Source organism: Cyprinus carpio, chromosome A23 (assembly GCF_018340385.1).
Source record: "Cyprinus carpio isolate SPL01 chromosome A23, ASM1834038v1, whole genome shotgun sequence".
NCBI classification, from domain to species: domain Eukaryota; kingdom Metazoa; phylum Chordata; class Actinopteri; order Cypriniformes; family Cyprinidae; genus Cyprinus; species Cyprinus carpio.
In genome coordinates, this window is record NC_056594.1 from 17,240,803 (window position 1) to 17,261,911 (window position 21,109).

The 21,109-nt window shown below is 35.9% G+C and overlaps 2 protein-coding genes across 5 annotated transcripts in view; both read left to right on the top strand.

Moving 5' to 3' along the window:
• The window catches only part of LOC109066161 (inactive dipeptidyl peptidase 10-like), a 40,915-nt gene extending 39,739 nt beyond the window's left edge, over positions 1–1,176 (top strand). For 2 of the 4 annotated variants that reach the window (XM_042713493.1, XM_042713494.1), the window contains exons 24-25: positions 260–332; positions 411–1,176. In XM_042713493.1, coding sequence (XP_042569427.1) covers positions 260–332; positions 411–634 — 297 coding nt within the window. In that variant the 3' untranslated portion in view covers positions 635–1,176. The remainder of the gene's footprint in view (positions 1–259; positions 333–410) is intronic. The other 2 variants (XM_042713496.1, XM_042713495.1) reach the window with 1 other exon arrangement.
• A 2,671-nt stretch (positions 1,177–3,847) lies between these two features.
• On the top strand, positions 3,848–20,299 carry LOC109048128 (citrate synthase, mitochondrial-like). The gene is made up of 11 exons (XM_042713497.1): positions 3,848–4,006; positions 9,633–9,680; positions 9,941–10,048; positions 10,683–10,748; positions 11,852–11,983; positions 16,255–16,443; positions 16,589–16,788; positions 17,614–17,743; positions 17,839–17,940; positions 18,062–18,271; positions 18,528–20,299. The coding sequence occupies exons 1-11, from the start codon at positions 3,956–3,958 to the stop codon at positions 18,696–18,698; spliced, it is 1,407 nt and encodes a 468-aa protein (XP_042569431.1). The 5' UTR covers positions 3,848–3,955; the 3' UTR covers positions 18,699–20,299.
• Positions 20,300–21,109: the final 810 nt, after the last annotated feature.

The following is a 21,109-nucleotide window of genomic DNA, read 5'->3' on the forward strand; positions in this document are numbered from 1 at the left end:
GAAACAAAGTCACAGTTGTGAAATGAAAGTTAGAATGTGACAGTTACAAGAAACAGACACAATTATGAGATTTTAAGTCACATTTTGACATTTAAATTTACAGTTAAACAAAGCCATAACTGGACAAAAGGTCACATTTGGGAGTAATTAAATAGCATTTATGAGAAACAAAGTTGCAACTACCTTTTTGTTTTACATTCAGAAACAATCTTCTATATTATGACTGAGACTGAGATGCCAGTATGTTGTTTCTTTGCAGGCTGCGTCTTTGTTGGAGGACATTCACAAGCTAAAAAATGAAAACTTCCTCCTCATACACGGGACTGCAGATGGTTAGTTTCAGAATTATAAATCCTTCACATACATCGTTTGTGGATTTCCAGTCATGTTTTACTTGTTTGTGTGTTTAGCACGGGTACATTTCCAACACAGCGCTGAGTTGTTGAGTCGTCTGGTGAAGATAGAGGCCAACTACAGCCTTCAGCTGTACCCAGACGAAGGCCATACTTTAAGAGAAGAGCGGAGCAACCAACACCTCCACCGCACACTCCTTCACTACCTCCACAACTGCCTCGAATACGACCCCTTCCTCAACATAGAGGAGGAAGAGGAGGAGGATGAAGAGGAAGAGTGATCTCTACCACTGTGTCCGCTCTCGGTCCTCAAAGGTGCCCAGTACTGGTGTCTGACTTCAGGATGCGTTAATTCTCCAAAGGAAAAATGAGCAAAATGGAGATCAAGAGGACCAAATTTACCAGCTTTTTACCACAAACTCAATTTTGCAATGTTTTTTTGTTTTTGTTCAGACTGCAAACGTAAATGTTTCCTGAGCGTCCAGGAAGATGCAACACAACTGCTCTGGTTCATACAGTTTTCAAGTAAATCACACACAGTATAATGACTAAGGGCCCCATGCAATCAACATCTTAAGGCAGATTATATGTAAAGAGGCATGTTGATCAGCCTTGATGTTGCAGCGCCATACTGTGGTGAAAGATGGATATTTCAGGACATGTTTTGTGGATTGTGAAGTTGAAAATACTAGTGGTTTACTGATTTAGTCTTATTGTTTACTATTTGTTTAGCTATTACTATACTATAACTATTTACTATATAAATTTATTTTTTGTTAATTGAAATAAAGCTGAAATAAAATAAAATATAAATATTAGATTAATAACTTAAAATCTTGAATGAAAATGAGAAACGTTGCCTTGGCAATTAATGTAAATAAAATAGTTTTAAAATTACTAAAACTAAAATAAAAATAAATTAAAGCAAAATAGAAATTTCAAAATGACATAAGCACATAAAATAACTAAAAATAAATTACCTAATCTAAAATGAAAACAACTTATACAAATTAAAAGCTATAAATACTAGAATAATAGGCTATATCAACAGTACTATATAACACTGAATCTCATGCTGTTATCTAGAAAGGTGGACAATATGATGCTGCAGAGATATGGACCACAAATGAGATCGGTAGCATGAAATTAATGCCTATTTTACGCAATATTTGTTAAATTGCACACAAAAAAATTGGAAATAGAAATTATTTCTTACACATTTACACTAAACCAAACTAGCACATCTGTTAATCAGCCAAATTGACATTGTTATTGGATGATAATCTCAAAAATGTCCCGAGATCTGATCTATCACTAGCATATACTGTGGACGTTTTGACTGAATGAACTGAAAAATGTAATTTGAATCTGGCTCTTTATATGCATGACAAACCGGCTGCATGGTGCTGTATATTCATGATCTCTGTGCCAAACGCAAAAGAAATTAATGAAAAAAAATAATAATAATGTAGAAACTGCATAGAGTGTGTTGACCCAAAGCACACTGTGTGCCAGACAACAAGTTTTGAGCATCTCCAAATCATTGTGGTGTAAGTACACAGGCTGTCCTTGCTGTAAGACTACAAAATCAATGACTCGCACTGCATGCTGCTGTTTACAGAAGCCTCATAAGGTCTCCAGCATACTTCATATCTCTTCATAAACATCGAGCTCTGCTGTGCAGTGTTTCACACTGAGAGCAACTATACTCTTTGTGTTGCCATTGTCATGCATATGCAGATTTCATGTTCACAGATCAAATGTGCCAAATACTGCGTGACCAAACCTTTCAGTACTGACTTATGTTACAGTTTTGGATGTGGCAGTTTGTGCATTTATTATTTTTTTATGTTTCTTTAAGATTCTTTATGTAGGGTTTCATTAATTTATATTTTGTACACAAAAACGTCTGTAACCATGTTAAAGTTTGGTTAATCAGTTGGTAAGATCAGAGTACTTTTATACAAAATGTCCAAAAAAAAAAAAAAAAAAAAAAACATGCATATATTATTTTATATAAACTACCATTCAAAAACTTTGTGTCAGTAAGGTTTTTTTTTTTTTTTTTTTTTTTTTATTAATACTTTTATTTAGCAAGGTACGGTAAAGACTGTAAAGACATTATAATGTTACAAAAGATTCCTATTTCAAAAAAAAAAAAAAAAAAAAAAATGCTGCTCTCATTAACTATTACTATCTATTAATCAAAGAATCCTAAAACATGTAATTCCACAAAATATTAAGCAGCACAACATTAATAATAATAAGAAATATTAAAAATATTAATATGTGTTACCAATTTTTTTTTATAATTTATAATAAAAATAAATATTTATTGGTATTAGTATGATTTCTGAGGCATCATGTGACACTGAACTGGTTGAAAATTCACTTTGCCATCACAGATATATTAAAATAGAAAAGTTATTTTACATTTGAATAATATTTCACAATATTGCTGCATGTTTGACCAAATAAATGCAGCCTCAGTGAAGATAAAAATCTTACTGACCCCACAGTTTTGAACGGTAGTGTTCCTCAGTAAATGCAGGTTTTATCCAGAAGTTCACCAGCTTATGACATAGTGACATATTTTTAAACATCATAAAACTTAAGAAGACAATGCTTGAGGAAACAAATCAGGCAAAATGAAAATAAAATGTATTATAAGTAAGCTAGTTTAAAGTTTCTAGTCATAGAACACAAGATTTCAGTCGTCCCACCTGCCTTCAACTTTCTCATTCACCAAATCAATATTTTATTGAACTTATTTTTGTGACCTTCATGTATTGTTGAAATGTGTACGTAGAAACCTTGTAAGTTTTGTGTGTTGACATTGTGATGCAACTAAGCAAGTTACATATCCCAGAATGTTCTGTTGTGCTGTAGGTCCAAGAAAATCCTTCCTGCCAGAGCCATGAAAATGTTACAGGCAGCATGAAGTCTGAAATGAACGTCCTTGAACTTCTGTATCTGTATATTTGTATTTAATGACCCTTTTCCAATAAAGTCTGAATTCTTTGTGTACATGTAGTTGCAAGTCATTTCAGGGCAATGCACATAACTTACAAGACTAGTTGATATTGACAAGAAGCAGCATAATTCAAATCTTTATTGAAGGCATTAAATTAAGATACAATTATAATTTGGAGTTAAATTCCTTTTATTTGTGAAAATATGAAGGTTACAGAATTAACTGATAAAAAAAAAAAAAAAAAAAAAACTATTTCCAAAACTTTACATGAGCATCTGTCATTCTATCTGTATCTGTCATTCTATTTCTAGTCAGGCAGTTTAAAGTACGATCTACAGCCGAAACTAGATGCTACGTCTGAATAATTTATGTACGTTCCTGTCTTGAGCTAATCAGATCAAAACGCGATGAGACGCTCCACCAATCAAAATCAGTTTTCTCATTTTCAACCAATCAGAACGCGCAAAGCCGTTCCATCCTCACCAGGCCCTATCTGACCCAAACCGCGCCTACAATAGGCCCCGACTCCCTTTTCAACCTTCATTGCGAGCGCGGTTTTGAGAGGGGCACCTTCAAGCAGGGGTCGATAAAGAACCACTTGTAAAATTTATACACACATACAAGAACAATGTCCTTCCTCTCTATCAGCAGACTAGCCCCAAGGCTCCTCAGTTCAAAGGTAGGAAAGTTTTATTTTAACTTGAGCGAAGAAAACACAGGTTGCTACCCGGTTAGCTTAGCTTAGCATAGTTTACCTTAGTAACAGACAGACAAGAATAAGAAACCATATCGAACGTCTGTTTTAGTAAGTAAGTGGTTCGTTTTAAAAACCTAGTGAACTGACTATGGACGGCATTTTAAACAACATAGGTAATCATAAATGTTGTCAAACGTTAAAAAATGGTTTTGAACTTTCAAAACGCACCGCAAGCATGCTGTATAAAGTCGTATTGTATCATGAAGAGGGTGTCTTCAAAGCTGTTTAAAGATACCTGGCAAAGAAAATATTTATTTTTGGTTTACTGAGGGTTTTCTTATATTCATACGTCTCTTGTCAGAAGTGCTTTCTGAAGTGTAGCTGTCGTCCTCTCACACAGGGCACTGAACACTTAAAGCAGTTTTTAGATGTAATAATGTAACAAAATTTGACAGTCACTTTGACATCTGTGGTCTGCACCGGTTTAGTCTGACAAGTCAGTATTTTTGTTGTTCTCTGTGGCTGATTTGACCTTCAGAATTGTCATTCATTTATTAATGGCCAGGCTTCAGTAGCTTGATCACTATAATAGACCATAATAGCGCTAAATAGGGTTTATGCAAAGTATACATCTAAGGTTTTCAGTAGGGTTTGTGGTCATCCTCAAATTGAAAGCATCTCCCATCCTAAAAATTCACGTATAAAGACCCAGTTTATACTGTGAAAGAATATTATATATTTATGTAAAATAGTTACTTAATATTACTTTACATTATAACACTTTTTTTTCCTTCTCATGATAGTACTGTAGATGTATTATATGTATGTGTGTGTGTATTAGATTTTTTTTAAATTTATAAAAAAATATGAGTTGCATAATGTGAAAATTGATCCACTTTGAGGAGTTTCCTGAATGATGACATGTTTGGGTTTGTGCTGCCATATCAATCAATCAATTTCTTTATTCAAACTATACATGTGACTGACTACTTACAACTAACCCCCTGGCCCTCTTCGTTTAGGAGTCACACTTACCTTCTTCGCGGTCAAAAGTGACCGAAGTCTTTAAATGTAACTTTTTTTTTTCTTCAGGAAAACCAATGTAATATATTTTTGTTCAATAATATTTGTTTATTATTATTTATGATTTTTATGGGAATTTTATGATACTATGCAATTTTAGTACTATTTTCGCAATTAGAATTAATATAATATTATAAATATATTATATTTTCTCCATTAGATATTAATATATATATATATCTCTATTATATTTTATTACTATTTTTTAATAAATGCAATATTTCACGTTAAAATAGAGTGAAAGCATTTAAAATCCATTTTTTGATTTGAGAATTGGGCAATCTGGAGGCATTAAACAAATAAAAACTTGTGTAATGTTGCGTAACCTCTTGTATTAGCACCATATATAGATATATACAGAGGCTTTTGGATTCCCATAGTTTTTTAGACCTCATCTCCATTTTTTTAGGTTTTTCATTTAGATCTATATCTAGACATTCTAAAAGATTTCTTTTTGTCAAGGTTTAGATATTTTTGGTTAGATAAGTATCAGGTTTTACATTATGATTGCAGTCAAACATTAAAATCTTGTTAGAAAGGGAACACATAGAAAGCATTTTTTTTACTCAGTGTTTGATAATTAAAAAATCTAACAAAATAAGGAATGAAAAGTGATCATTTAAAGCACTATACAAACATTTTGTAATTAATATTTTATTCAATGTACTTCAATAAAATAAAACAAAACAACAGAACAGAAAATCAATATTGATGAAACATAATAAATTAACAACAGCAAAAACAATCAGTATCAAACAGTAGATGTCAAAAAGAGGAATAAAAATAATTTAAACAACTATTTTGCACTCCTGATATTCTGGAGAGTCACCCCTTGATTGCTGCACACTTTTTTCCTGACCAGTGGCTGATTTGTAGTTTGTACCACCAAAAGATTCACTGAGTTTTCACATTTTTTCGTATTTCCCATTCATTTCCTATGTCTTTCATTTTTGACCGCGAAGAAGGTAAGTGTGACTATTTTTTTTGGACTCTTTAACATATCCAACTCATGTCCGTGATTTTTTTGTGTGTTCATATTGCTAATGTGACAAAAGTCACCAAGTGTCATCTCATTCCGATGAAGCTACGATTTTTAAAAAAAACAAAATATAAAACAAATGCAATCAAAAATCAACAAAAACCGCCATACTATTAACATCTGACTAGTTTGTGATTGTGTTTAGCAAAGATAAATGGAAGGTGTGTCAAAGGGCATGTATGATCAATAGAAACCGGCATCCTATCAATATACTGCCTCAGATGTGCTGTCCTAAGATGACACAGTCTTTTATTGTTGTTGCTATAGAGATAAAACCAACTAGAGATGCACCGATTGCAATTTTCTTGGCTGATTACGATTTTGTTTTTATGAGTTTGACCTGCTAATTCCTAATTGACAGCATATAAAACAAATATACTTTTTTTCAATGGAAAAATGTATTTACATAATAAAACAAATGATTGAACATTACAATTTCCCTCAATCTGGACAGATGCAAACTAATTGCAAACCCAAAATAAATTTCTCTTTCACCTTAAATATTTAAAAATAATAAAATGTGTTTAACAAAAGAGATGTCATTTCCCACTGTTTATAAATGGGCATTTTTTTTTTTTAACCTTATTAAATGTGTCATCCTTCACATCAAATTCTTACATTGTTTCAATTATTTCTTTCAGGTAGAATAATAACAACTGTAGAGTTGTTACCATTCAAATGAAAACGTTCCATTGCAGAGAAAACAGAAGCTGCACTATGTGACTTCAACAATGTTTTTGTTAAACACCAACTCTCACTGTACGAGTAAATCACATGCGTTGTCAAGCCAAAGCTCAGGATTTATGTGCTTACACTATACAGTCCGTTCTTCAAGCTGCAATCTGACTGCTCACACTATATGTGTAAAAACACGTGAGATCCCCCCAACAGGGAACTGTGTCGCCTCCATCGCATGTCAGAAATTCATTCGATTGCCACTCGGGAGAGGCGGATCACCTCACATTACCCCCTGTACACTGCATGTCAAAGCTGAAATTCAGCCCCACTCAAAAAAAAGTCGTACGAGTCAGAATTCGGCTCAAAATCACATCGTGGTTACATTGTCGTAAGCACTTGAGGGTTATGCGTCTTCTCCGCCTTAATAGCAAACATACTGCTGTTCTTTCTCTACTAATGCAGCATCTAGTCAACAAATTAATTACTTAGTAATAATATGAAAACATGCACTACTATATACTGTGTACACACCGTTTAGTTGTCGATTGTTTTAAATCAGCATATGAAGTGTCCTGCTCTGGGCAGCGCGCTGTGTCAAATGTAAAAACAAACAGCACGTGCTGTCAGTGATTTTGGTTCTAGAGGTCGCTCTCGTACTTTATAATGACAGCGGAGCTTCTCAGATACTCCAGCAACGGACGCAATACGAAAAAACTATCGGCATGAATTTTTGCCGATATTTCCAGAATCAACTATCGGTGACGATTAATCAGAAAAAATAATACATCGGTCGACCTCTAGTGTATACCCAGCCTCAGATGTATTTACACAGACTGTTTAATAAAGCTGAGAGGTGCCATAAATTAATTTACACCACAAAATTGAAACTGCATAAATAATGTTAAAAGATTGTTTTAAATATTTTTTAAACACACAATTAAGAATTGTTGGGAAAATGCGATGATACTTTTAAATATGAAACCAATCCACCAGTATGTGGTGGCAGATGATGTTTTAATGAGTCATTCATTCAACCGATTCATTCAGAAACGAGGCAAATGAATGTCTTTGTAAATGGGTCTTTGAATATTTGACTCACTTGATTCATTCAGTAACGAAACCCAGCTGTGTTGCTCAGAGACACACAACAGTTCTGCCGTGGCTTTGATTGGAACTTTTTTTCACTAGCAAAATTGAGCAGAAACAGTCAATATTGTTTCTAAGATGTAAGTCACTTTTTTTTTTATTACAAATCTAATGAAATGCTGTAAACATTCCGCTAGTTCAGAGGCTGTATGTAATCGCCCTCTTCTGCGCTCACACTGGGTTCAGGCGAACAGCTGCTGGTAGCCTCACCTTTCCCACAGATTACACGGCCACAGACTTGCAGGAACAGAGGATGGCAGTTACTTATCAATAACAATACAGACCAGCCCATAAATGAGCTCTAAACCTGATTGGAGTGTTTTTCTGGTCTCACAGCTACTGTATGTTGTGTAAGGCGTGTTAGAAAAATTTTTAGCTATGAGGTAGAGTGACAGGTGTCTGGTGTCAGAGCACTGACCCACATGGTCATTCCCACATTAAGATCAGGAGGCCAATGGTGTAGGAAGCATTGGCTCTTGTTCAGGAAGGTGCGGTCATTCCCTGTGTAATCCGGCTCCGTCTTCCAGTGTTCGTCTAACCCTTGAGGTGAAAGGAAGCCTAGATGTGATGTTTGTGTTTTGGATATGAAAGACATGCAAACATACAGACATATAAAACTTTAGAAATGTTAATATCGGTGCATCAATATTTTTGCTAAAGAAAATGTGGGTATTGCTTGTCTATTCAATACTACCTGACATAATGTATAACGATTGGTTAGTTGTTATGTGATTGATTATATTCACTGTTAACAAATAATCAGAGGTGAATACATTTTTATAAGCTAACCAGCATTTCAGTAGTCCACAGCCTACAGCTGAATGCTGTTACCCGCTGCCAGTTTGTTTGAAGAGGATTAATGATGATTCAAGTGACTATATATTCTGTTAGGAGAGAATCATATCCCCCTGTTTATCTCCCTACATGCCGTGCCAATCTGACCCGGCTTTACGACTGTGCTTGAGTCATTCTACAGTGGCAGTTTTTATCCGGTCCTGCTGTGAGTCAGTCAGACATGACTCTTAATCTAAAGCTATATATAGAAGTGAAGGATGTGTCTCGATGTAAGAATGGGTCGGGCCGTGCAGATAAACTCATAACTCTTCCTGAAGGAATTCCATAATAGAAGTAGCAGTTGGATCCATAAAAGATCCATTGTTGTGTTCTGTTGCACCTGAGCACCTTTTATGTTCCTGTGAAATATTGTCATTGTGTATATCTTTGCTATAATTAAATTGTATTGAACCCCAAATAAGACTGTCATAATGAATGGCACAGTGGTAGTAGTTCAAGATGCACTTCACCTCTGGTTGCTCTAGCAGTTTTATCTCTGCAATAAATGTGCTGTAACTTTCTTAGACAAAAACAGCAACTAATCACCAAAGTTGTAAAATGTTATGATGGAAAAATGCTTTAAAGGTTTTGAAGTTCAGAGCCAGTTGAAAACATTTGGTCCAGTAGAAACTTGTAGTAAGTAGCTCGTAATTTCGATAGAAATAAATTGGCTACTGATGCATTTTGCATTGTGCAACTAAAGTCACCTGCCTTGCAGCTGTCAGCAGGACTTCTGCAGTGAAATCTGACTGCTAGCCCAGGAAATGATGATCAACTTCCTCTGCATTGCATCTTTCATCAAAGTCATTGTTTTTCTTTCTTTTCCAGAATGCAGCATGTGTTGTCGTGGCTGCCAGAAATGCCAGCGCATCTGCGGTATGTGTTTGCATCACTTCAGATATCCCGGATCAATGATCACAGCCAGAACCAGACTTTAGATTTTAATTGCACTGCAGAGATTATATCGCAGGCAGCCTTGCTTTTGATAGAATGGTTGAGTCACTATCACATGTCTGGGGCTACTTTTTTGAGCCTCAAAAAGCATTGTCTTCTATAATATATGTACAAGACAGTTGGTAAATCTGTGCCTGATCCTTTAACTGAAAACTGACCTTTTTTCCCTTGACCTTATACAGAATTTGAAAGACGTCCTGGCAGACCTCATCCCTAAAGAACAGAGCAGGATCAAGAACTTCAGACAGCAGCATGGCAAAATCACAATTGGTCAGATTACAGTGGACATGGTGAGAGAAACATCACTGCATTCACCGTTATTGTAAATCCTGTCATCGCTTTAGGCTACATTACAATCATTACAATCAACCAATTGAGTTGTAATAATTATAAACCTGTTGTGGATGCTGGATTATTTTAGTATTATATATATATACATCTACACTATTATAGTATTTACTAATATTTTAAATTATTTTTTTCTTTCTACCTTAAGGTCTTCATGTTTGAAATCACTGGCTTAAATTTAGGATGTCCAACTAGTAAACTCAGCCAGATTGTTTCATCTGACTGATGTCACAAGCAAATGTTGCCTAACATGTCTGACCAGTCCAATCATGTAGTGCTGCAAACCACCACAAACAGTAATAGTTTTAGCCCTCTGATTGGATGGCTGTTTTGTCAAGGACCCTCGGGCTGTGGTGTGAGTGCTGCTGCTCTCATGGCCGTTGTTTCAGCGGAGTCATTTGGTCTTTGTCTCACAGCCAGTTTTTCTATTTTGAAGATTAAACTGCACCTGAGGGGCATTATTGCTCTCATATATGAAACATGAACTAGAGGCCAGAGAAGTAAATTGAAGGGTTGTAGCTCAGAAACAGGTGTTGACATAGGTATTTCAATAATGTCATGTTTTGTGTATAACAGGTGTATGGAGGAATGAGAGGCATGAAGGGTTTAGTGTATGAGACATCTGTGCTCGATCCCGATGAGGTGAGTGCACACATACTGTCAATTATGTACTCACAACTTTTGATAAATATGTTGTCTGGTATTGTGATTAATTCTAAATTGTTTTAATTTAATACATTTTTACAGGTTTGCCACAAAGTTGTAGATTACAAAATCATAAAAATAATTATTAGTTAATATTAAAATAAGTAATGATATTGTGTTATTTATTAATATTTGTAAAATACTTTATTAATATTTAATTATTTGTCATACATACTATTTATTGTTAGCATTAAACGTAAATCAGAAATGTCTAAATGTTCCTGTCTTTCATAAAATTAATTGAGACATCAGTCTGCAAATTTTAGCCTTGACATGTTAAATTTGCATTTTAGGTTGTTAAACTTGAATGCATGATGAAAGTTTACCGTGTCATAAGCCCCTTTTACACAGCTCGTTGATCCCTGAAAATAGCTGAAAAAGTGCCTTCTGTGTATGCAAACACGTCCCGGGAACGATCCCGGGGTGGGGACCTTGTAACATTGCTGGGATCAGTCCTGGAACAAGCCTTGTGTGAACAAAAGCCAGGACCAATGCCATAAAGGGTGTGTCGTAATGATGGTAGTTAATATGTGACTATTTTACTGGGTGTTTTGAAGGCAGATCAACATACACAACAAACAAATATGCCCAAACTGGAATGAAGCAGAGATCAGGGAGCTCCTCCCTATCTGCTGAAGCTGAGATCGTTCACCAGCTTAGTGAAACCGTACACGTGACATTACACATTATATTCTAATGTCACGTGTCTTTACGGAATATGTGTGAACGCATGCACTCCGGAAAATCACTGGTGGTGTGAATTAACCAAAATCAAATGATCCCGGGACAAATCACGTGACACATTATCCGTGTATTTTCTGGAATCTTTGTGTGAAATAGGATACAGAAGCTCATCATTTGCACAATAGTATGCTACTGTAAGTTAAAATAGAAAGTGGGACCTCAGTGCCTTGGATAAATAAATATTGGTGTCAGTAGTTATCCCGCTAACCCCTGAACCCTCTCAGAGTTCGAAGCTGTAGTGATTATTCAATCAAACATCCTGACGCAGTCCATGTGTTTATCAATTGCATCTGTAGGGCATCCGTTTCCGTGGTTACAGCATTCCAGAGTGTCAGCAGCTGTTGCCCAAGGCACCTGATGGAGAGGAGCCGCTGCCTGAGGGTCTGTTCTGGCTGCTGATCACAGGACAGGTGCCCACTGAGGAGCAGGTGAGGATACTGTATATTCAAATTCACTGCATTCTTACTTATTAAAGAAACTGTGTAATGTTGGAAATATTGTCAGAAACGTGGCCTAGCATTTAGAACATGCGCTCTGATGCAGTTGTCCTAGTGACCTAGCATTCAAAGAGATAGTTCACTCAAAAATGAAAATTCTGTCATTAATTACTCGCCCTGATGTCGTTCCAAACCTGTATGACCTTCGTTCATCTTCAGAACACAAATTAAGATATTTCTGATGAAATCCAAGAGCTTTCTGACCCTGCATAGAAATAAATATAACTACCACGATCAAGAAAAAAAAACTTACTAATTATAAACTAAAAAAATTACATACCAAAACAGGAATCCAACCTTAAATTTATGAAGCTACAAGAATACTTTTTTTTTGCTCAAGAAAAAAGAAACAAAGTCTTTTATTCACCAATTTCTTCTCTTCTGTGGCAGTCTCCACCGCATGTTCAGGAGAGTACCACGATACATGCATGTGGTGCTGCTGACGCAGGAGCTGGCGCTCTGATGTAGAACATGCATGTGCTGCGCCTTGTTTACCAGCAGAGGAATGCACACACATTTGTCGTGGTACTGTTGTAAACACACATTGAAGACTGACACGGAAGAGAAGAAATTGTTGAATAAAGTCATTATTTTTGTTTTCTTTGCGCACAATTAGGCATGGGTCGATAACCTGTTTCAAGGAATACCACGATTTGAAAATTTCACCGTTTCAAAACTGCTAACATTTTCCGTTATATCGTCCCTGTGGTATGCGCTGTTTTTCATGTCTCCTCAAAGACTGAAAGTGTAGGAATCCCACACAACCCCTCCCCTCCTGTTGGTGCGAGCAGTCAGTCACGTGTGTGTAGGACGGCTGAAGGAGCTTCCCCTGGAACTAACACGATCGGCAACCAGACTTTTTTTTTCTCTTATTGCAGCTCGTCTCTGTTCTGGACTTGCACAAAATGTGTTGCAATGCAATCATTTTTCAAAATATGACGTGTGTAAACGCCCGTTAACAGAGGCCAGAGACGCTGAAGACAGATGCACAGAGAAAAATACTGTAGCAGGCAGATCACTCACTCTACATAATGCACAAACTATTGGAAGAAAATCCTAAATATTGATTTGGGAGTTTATATGAATGTGGGCAACTGACAGAAAAGTCTTCAAAAAGGTTTAGATGGTATTTCATTTTCATTTTTGTATAATTCACATTAAAGCAGTGTTTCATTGAAGCTCTGCTTTGTTTACAGCGGTAACCAAGGAAATGCTGTATTGTTGCTGTCCCATAAGTGCCTCCTGCTGTCAGAGAGTGAATCTGCGTTTTATTCAGTCCGTCTGCTGTTTGTTTCGTTCAGGCATGTAGTTTAATTTCACAAAGCCAGTCAGAACATTCTGTTTTTGCTTCAAATTGGGTTATTTTTAAATGAAATTATGTATATAAAATGATATAACTAAATTATATGAAATTATATAAATTATATCTACATGAATTATATAACTAAAAATAAATAACAGTAATTACAGATTTAGGTTAAATAAAGATGTCTTTTATTTTCTTTATAGTCTTTATTTTCTTTTAGTCTGTAATTTTCTTCTTTTTAGGACAGCAGTAGCTCTAGCAGCAAATCAACCATCCACATCAAAAGTTTCAAGACAATTCAGCAAACATTTCAGAAACAAATCAAAGAAAAAAATATTAGGGATGTAACGATTTGCTAAACTTAAAAAAAAATTCACTAAACAGATTACACAATACAATTTTTTATACATATATATATATATATATATATATATATATATATATATATATATATATATATTTGTACAAAATGAGATTTAAGGCAAATTATAAATGAAAATGTTGTTGTTTTATTATTTCTCAGACAAAATGCTGCATATTTCTTTGTGAAATTGAAATGTTAAATAATAAAACTAACTTGAAATTTTAAAACAAATCCCAAATCAAATAAAAAAATTATACAACTAAAAGAAATCTTTTCATATAAACAAAGGCTTTGCCGGTGCTCCATTAAAATCAGAGGCAACCACTGCATTTGAATTACTATCCAAAAAATATGCTAAAAAAAACATAATTGCATTATTTAAGGGTTTGTGAATGAGACACAAATGTCACTTGCTAGTGAGTGTGCGAAGGAACCAGCGCGCTAGCTTCGAATGTTGAATGTTTGTGAATGCGCGCTACAAATGTGCACTGTGCTAAAATGAGAATGTGTAAATCGGCAAGGAACCAAAGCGCTAGCTTCTAATGTTCAACGACATGTTTTCAAAACGCTTTGAACATTTTGTTTAAAACGGGGACATTCTCTCACAAAAAAATTGACACTCCCTCACAAAAACCCTCGATATCTCTTGCAAATGATTCCAACAAACTCTTCCTTTTAGGCAACTATCCGTTATCACCCCTACATACAGCTGTGTACAACAGGAGCGGTTCATAGTTTATTTTGAACTTGGACTCAAGTTAAAAGAATTTTATGTCACTTAGTTCAAGATGGACTAATAACACTGTTAATAATAACAACACTATTAATAAAACAAAAAATACCAAAAAACAAAAATTCTGTATTAATAATTACTATTAATACTAATAACACTGTTGATATTATTAACCTTATTAATAACATTACTATTAGTAAAGCAGAATAGCCCAGAATATAAACGCAATGCGCTAGTGCACGATAAGTTATTTTGTCACCTATAGAAAACACTTAAGGTAGGCTAATGGACGAAGACCATTATTAATAAAAAAAATTGAAATATTAATAAAATATATTATGCAGCACAGAAACGAGCCCAGAATATGAATGGAATGTGCAAAGTTTCACGTGTTTTATCCAGCGTAGAAAAAACATTACAAAGAAAACTGGCTTAATGGATTGCTTGCCTTTGGGCCTTTTATATCACTGTTATCTTATATTAAGCCAGCGTGGGAGAAAATGTGTTTCTCGTGCAATTCAGCTCATAATTTGGGCTCATCTGCTTGCATGTACACGGTATATATTTTTTATCATTTCTATAGCATATTTGTTTTTTTTTTTGTTTGTTTTTTTATCACCGTCTTCATTAAGCCAAGTTAAGCATTTTCTTTAACGTCTTATATGAGAGGAAAACGTTTAACGTGCAATTTAGCGCTTTCTGTTCACATTCTGGGTTTATCTGCTTTTCTGTATATGTAGTATATTTTATTAATAAACCGTAAAACCGTGACTCGAACTAAGCACTGACTGTATTTCTTCAGGCTGTATGTACCACTGCAAGCTGTAAAGTAAGCAGGAAATGTTTGTCCGAAATCTGGTTTTGCCAGATAACGCAAATATCTTTGCGAGGGAATGCAAAGTTTCTTGGGGGAATGCAAATGTTTTGTGAGAGAACTTTGGGAGAGAGATTTGAAAAACAAAATGTTCCACCAGCTTATGTGATTTGCAAGATTATGTGATCTTTTTATAGCTGTGACTTATATTGACTGCTCTGAGATTGACAATTACATCAAAGTCAGTGTAAAGCAATATTAAATGTGTTCTGAGATTGTCACACCACAGAATAATGTTATTAATCATCCAGCCAAATTTGAATGGAAAAAAACCCCACCAAGTAAATAAAATAAGGTATCAAAATCTTGAAAAAGTAAGCAGTATTCTCCGCTCTCAAACACTGGGGGCGTGTCTGCTGTCAGGGCTGAAACCACGCCCACTCAAGGGAAAGCTGCAGCTTCTCTCAGCTGGCAAGTACCGCTATAACCTGAATGGATGCTCATTCCAGCAGCTTAATTTGATTTACACAGCCATACATGTTTGTTAATATGCATTTATGTGACGAAGGCATAACTAGCTAGCAAACTGTGTAGACTGTAGTAACTAACAGTAATGACAGTAACTCGTGATTGAGCTGGCGAACCACTGATGCTAATGCGCTCTAGTTATTATAGTGTTAGGGGAGGGGCCATGTTCAGTCGATCCAGTGCGTCATCGAGACATGATTTCAGGCCCACCCAAAAAATCCTGAACACAAAAATGGTTAAAAACTATTTAGGTCTTGTTGGGATATTAATGAAATTGTGGCCCTGAACAGGCAACCATAAATAAAAATCTCACTAAAAATATCTGTTGAATAAAACAAAGACTTTTAAGAAATTTAGATTATCCTCCAAGGCCATTTTCTTTACAGATGGCAATTATAGTAACATGCCACAAAAATATTTAGCCTTTTATTTAACTCTTTGTCGGCTGTTTTCTCAGGTGAATTGGTTGTCTAAGGAGTGGGCTAAGCGTGCGGCCCTTCCCTCTCACGTGGTCACCATGCTGGACAACTTCCCCACCAACCTGCACCCCATGTCTCAGTTCAGCGCTGCCGTCACGGCTCTGAACAGTGAGAGCAGTTTCGCTCGGGCGTACTCTGAGGGAGTTAACAAGGCCAAGTACTGGGAGGTGAGTCACAGAAAATATTTGTGCTAGAAACTTTAAAGGTCAAGTGTGTAATGATAAATACTATGACTACAACAACTCTTGAATAAGATGATTATTTGCAATGTAAAGTGAGTCATTCACAAAAATTCATGGCATTTCTGTATAGTTTGTGTACGAGGACTCCATGGACTTGATTGCCAAGCTCCCATGCGTTGCGGCCAAGATCTACCGCAATTTGTACCGTGAAGGCAGCAGCATCGGTGCCATCGACTCCAACCTGGACTGGTCACACAACTTCACCAACATGCTGGGCTACAGCGATCCACAGTTCACAGAACTCATGAGGCTCTACCTCACCATCCACAGGTGATGACCTACAAACTCACTCACTCATTCGTCACAAACTCCTCCTCTAACTGGTTCGTTCGAGGCAGTCATAATGAGTGAGGTCGGCTTGGCTTTTAACCTTTGTGATTGCCCTCAGAAAATCTGTTTTCCCTTCTCTATGAGGAGTCAAGATTTTTACCTCAGCCTCAGGGAGAAAAGCACATTAGTAAAGCTTGTGCATCCAGACTTGCTGGGAGACCTTAATATATCTAATGTCCATTACTAAACTGGATCATTCAGGCCATTAGTACAATACTGTAAATTAGCTATTTATAAAAGAACTGCCAATATCTGAACCAAAAAAAGGAAGTGAAGAGTGAAGAATCTTAAATGCAAACAATCTGCTTAACATGCTAAACCCAGTTTGGACAAGTTAGCAGTGTGTAGTAATTTTCTAGGGCTGCAGCGATCATTGATTAAGCTGTGGATTAATAAATAACTGACAGATTAATCAAGATAATTGTTGGTTATTTGATGTTAAATATACAGCTATGTGGAAAGGGACTTTGGACCAGTGACACCTGTTATCTGTGCTACCAAAACCAGTTATTACTTTTATTGCTTATTAAATGGATACAATTAAAGTGCTTTTATATGGTTTTATATAAAAGATTTTAAAAAGTAGACAGATTTTTTTTTTATATTTACAAATTTTATACTTGTCTAAAAGGGGAAGAGGAATGACTGTTTTCATTAAGTGAATCAAGTCTGCCCTCCTGTGGTTAGGTTTGTTTACCAGTCTGACCTAGTTTAGTGTCCTTTGGATGTAACCTTAACCTCTTGTGTGCTTTTGTTCCTTTTCAGTGACCATGAGGGTGGAAATGTCAGCGCACACACTAGTCACCTGGTAGGCAGTGCCCTGTCTGACCCCTACCTCTCCTTCAGCGCAGCGATGAATGGTCTGGCCGGACCCCTGCACGGACTGGCCAATCAGGTTTGAGCCTTAATGTGCTTACTGTTGCACAGGACATATGGTTATAAAATACTAACCAGCTTTGCATTTCTTTAATGTCTTCCTGTGTCCTATAGGAGGTGCTGGTATGGCTGACAGCCCTGCAGAAGGAGCTCGGTGGTGAGGTGTCTGATGAGAAAATGAGAGATTACATTTGGAACACGCTCAAATCAGGCAGAGTGAGTGCCTTTGCCATTTCCCAATTCAATAGGAAATGCATCAGCACAAAAACTCAATGCAGATTGATCAAAATATGATGATTATTATTCACACGGTTTGTTCTCTCGTGTCATTGTTCAGGTGGTGCCAGGCTATGGCCACGCTGTGCTGAGGAAGACAGATCCTCGCTATACCTGTCAGCGTGAGTTTGCCCTCAAGCACCTTCCCAACGACCCCATGTTCAAGCTGGTAGCTCAACTCTATAAGATTGTACCCAACGTGCTTCTGGAGCAGGGCAAGGCTAAGAACCCCTGGCCCAATGTAGATGCCCACAGCGGAGTCCTTTTGCAAGTAAGAAACCAGAAACTATCCAGTAATTCATGTACATTCATGATTAAAAGGTGATTTACCCAATTTACTTTCTTCATAAATATACTTGGTCCTATTACACAGCTGTTTTAAATACTAAATAGTAAACATTTTCCCAGCCAACTGACATACTGTACTAGTTTAATGTCTTCTATAACTAAAAAAAAGTGTGTGTGTATATATTTTTCTGCTTGGTTGGTTGAAATTCATCTCATGTTTTTCCTCTTGTGTTTTGCAGTATTATGGCATGACTGAGATGAACTATTACACTGTGTTGTTTGGCGTATCCCGAGCTTTGGGTGTCCTCTCCCAGCTGGTGTGGAGCAGAGCGCTTGGCTTCCCTCTGGAGCGTCCCAAGTCCATGAGCACAGACGGACTCATGGATCTAGTTGGGGCCAAATCAGGCTAGAGAGGGAGAGACCATGCCGGCGAAGTGGGGACAGGAAGGGGAGGAACTTAAACTATTAGAAACAAGCCCCTGGACTAAGGGATTTAAAGAGACAGTACACTTTTAAATTTAATCTAAAAAGGCCTTTGTTATTAATATAACATCAAGATCACACATCCCATTTACACGTTTATTAGTCTTTCTTACCCAAAATGCACATTTAAAGCTACTTTTTCATGAAAAAAGTGTAGACGCATTACACAGTCATCGGTTGCGGTCGCTCCTCTTAAGTTTTCCCGCAGATTTTTCTGACCGTATGACACAGGTATGGATGTAGCGAGGTGGTTTGATGGAGAAGTCTGTGTTATTCTGAGAGCGATACGTCTTTCCAGAAATCACCTCACTCCTTATTTAAACTAATAATGTCTATCAAATACTAGTTCAGAAGAGTTAGTTCACCTAGTATGTAAATAAACCCTTTATCCTCAGCTCTCATAACAATTATTTCAGTTTTAGCCTTGTATTTTTACTCTCCTGAGATCAGATGTTCACTTGAGCCTCAACATCACGTTTCTTCTTGTAAGAGCACTCCATGATTGCAATACAGTCCTCTCTCAGTAGAACTGATTCTATGAGTTCAGTTCAACTTGGGAGGCTTGTATATTTGTTTAAATGGGTACTGCCCCTTTAAGTTATCTCTCATATTGCTCTCTGACTTCAACCAATCATCTTCATTTTCCTGTCTGTTGTTTGGAAGCACATGTGGTGCCCTCTTTATCTGAAATGACCAGTCCTTCTGAATTTCATCAGTGGACATATTGGCTTTAATTTGTTAAAGATTTGTGTCATTCACACAAGTTAGTGTAGGTCGCAGGTGATTTGTGCACCAACTTGAGAACAAGTGGAATTTGTGGCGTTTATTTGTACGTTCATCCAAGAGCGCTCAAAATCTGCTACTTTTTACCTGTTTAGAGTTATAGTGTCTTTTTTTTCCGGTGTTTTGAAGAATGATGTTTTGTATAAAGCGAAAAGCTATCATATTATGTAGGTATACATAAGTTGTGGTTTTATTTATTCATGTAAATATAGCTTGAATGTATGAACTGCATATCAAAACAGTCTCACCATCTCTGTTAGTCAAACCACTAATCTGTGATGACTCACTTAACCCTTTATTTTAAGTATAATATACCTTTAATATAATTTAAAACATGACTTGTACATAACATGTACTGCACACGGGTCTTGCTATCTTTTATTGTTTTTTTTTTTGTTTGTTTTTTTGATAATCTAGCAGCTATTTTAGCTAGTCAGTCCATAAGCACTCCATTAACTCAATGGCACTTTTCCCTCAGTCATCATTTCCTGCTCGTCTAATAGCGTGAGAATAATTGTCCAGTTTGCCATGCCATTTTCCAGCGTGACTGTTTTCATCATGATGTACATGATTGGTTTATGCTCTGTCGGGTTAATTTAAATAACGAGGAATGTGAATATGGAGATGATTGGTTGAAGTCGGATTGACCAGGGGAAATGGGGAGGGGAACAAGAAGCTGAGGCGAACAAAAAAGAAAATGCGAAACCTTGGAAAAAAGGAAAACCAATAAATGTTTTTAACAAACCCTCTGGACTTTATCTTTTCTTCCTCCTCCCTTTTTTTTTGTTTACATGATAACCCTTCACTCAGTGACCGTTTATATGAACAAGATTATTCTGTTGTCAATCAAATTTGGTGATGTTCTACTATTCAGCTGTCCATAATAATCCAAAAGGCCAATGTAAAGTTATTAACCCAAGCCAAATAAGACACACTCTTAAAAACAAAGGTTCTTTATTGGCATCTGCGGTTCCATGAAAAACCTTTAACATCCATGGAACCTTTTTAAGAACTGTTTGGTGAAAGCTTCTTTGTGGAACTCAGAATGGTTCTGTCATTGCTATGAAAACCTGTTTCTGGAACATTTATTATTAAGAGTGTAGTTGATATATTGCCTTACAATTCATAATTGTCGTGTATTTGGAATATACATTTATATTTTATACATATCCATATTAAAGTAAATCTGGGTGCTACTTGTTTTAACAAATCAAACTATATACCATATTTCAATAGCGGTGAAATAGCTTAAATAACTGATTTATTTTTTATTTTTTTGCAAAGGCGTGAACTTAAAACATTCAAGTATTTTTCAGTAATTGTAATAAAAATTTGAAATGTTGCCTTGGCAACTTATGAAAAAAAAAAATACTAAATTGAAATAATAAAATTGCACACACTTAAGTAAAAAAATTAAGCTATATAGATATAAAAATGTGTAAAAGTTAAAAAAAAATTTTTAAAGAAGCTAATTCAAAATGTATAAATTATATGTATATAATAATACATCATACTAACTGCACTAGAAAGAAAAAAATAATAAAATAAAAAAAAA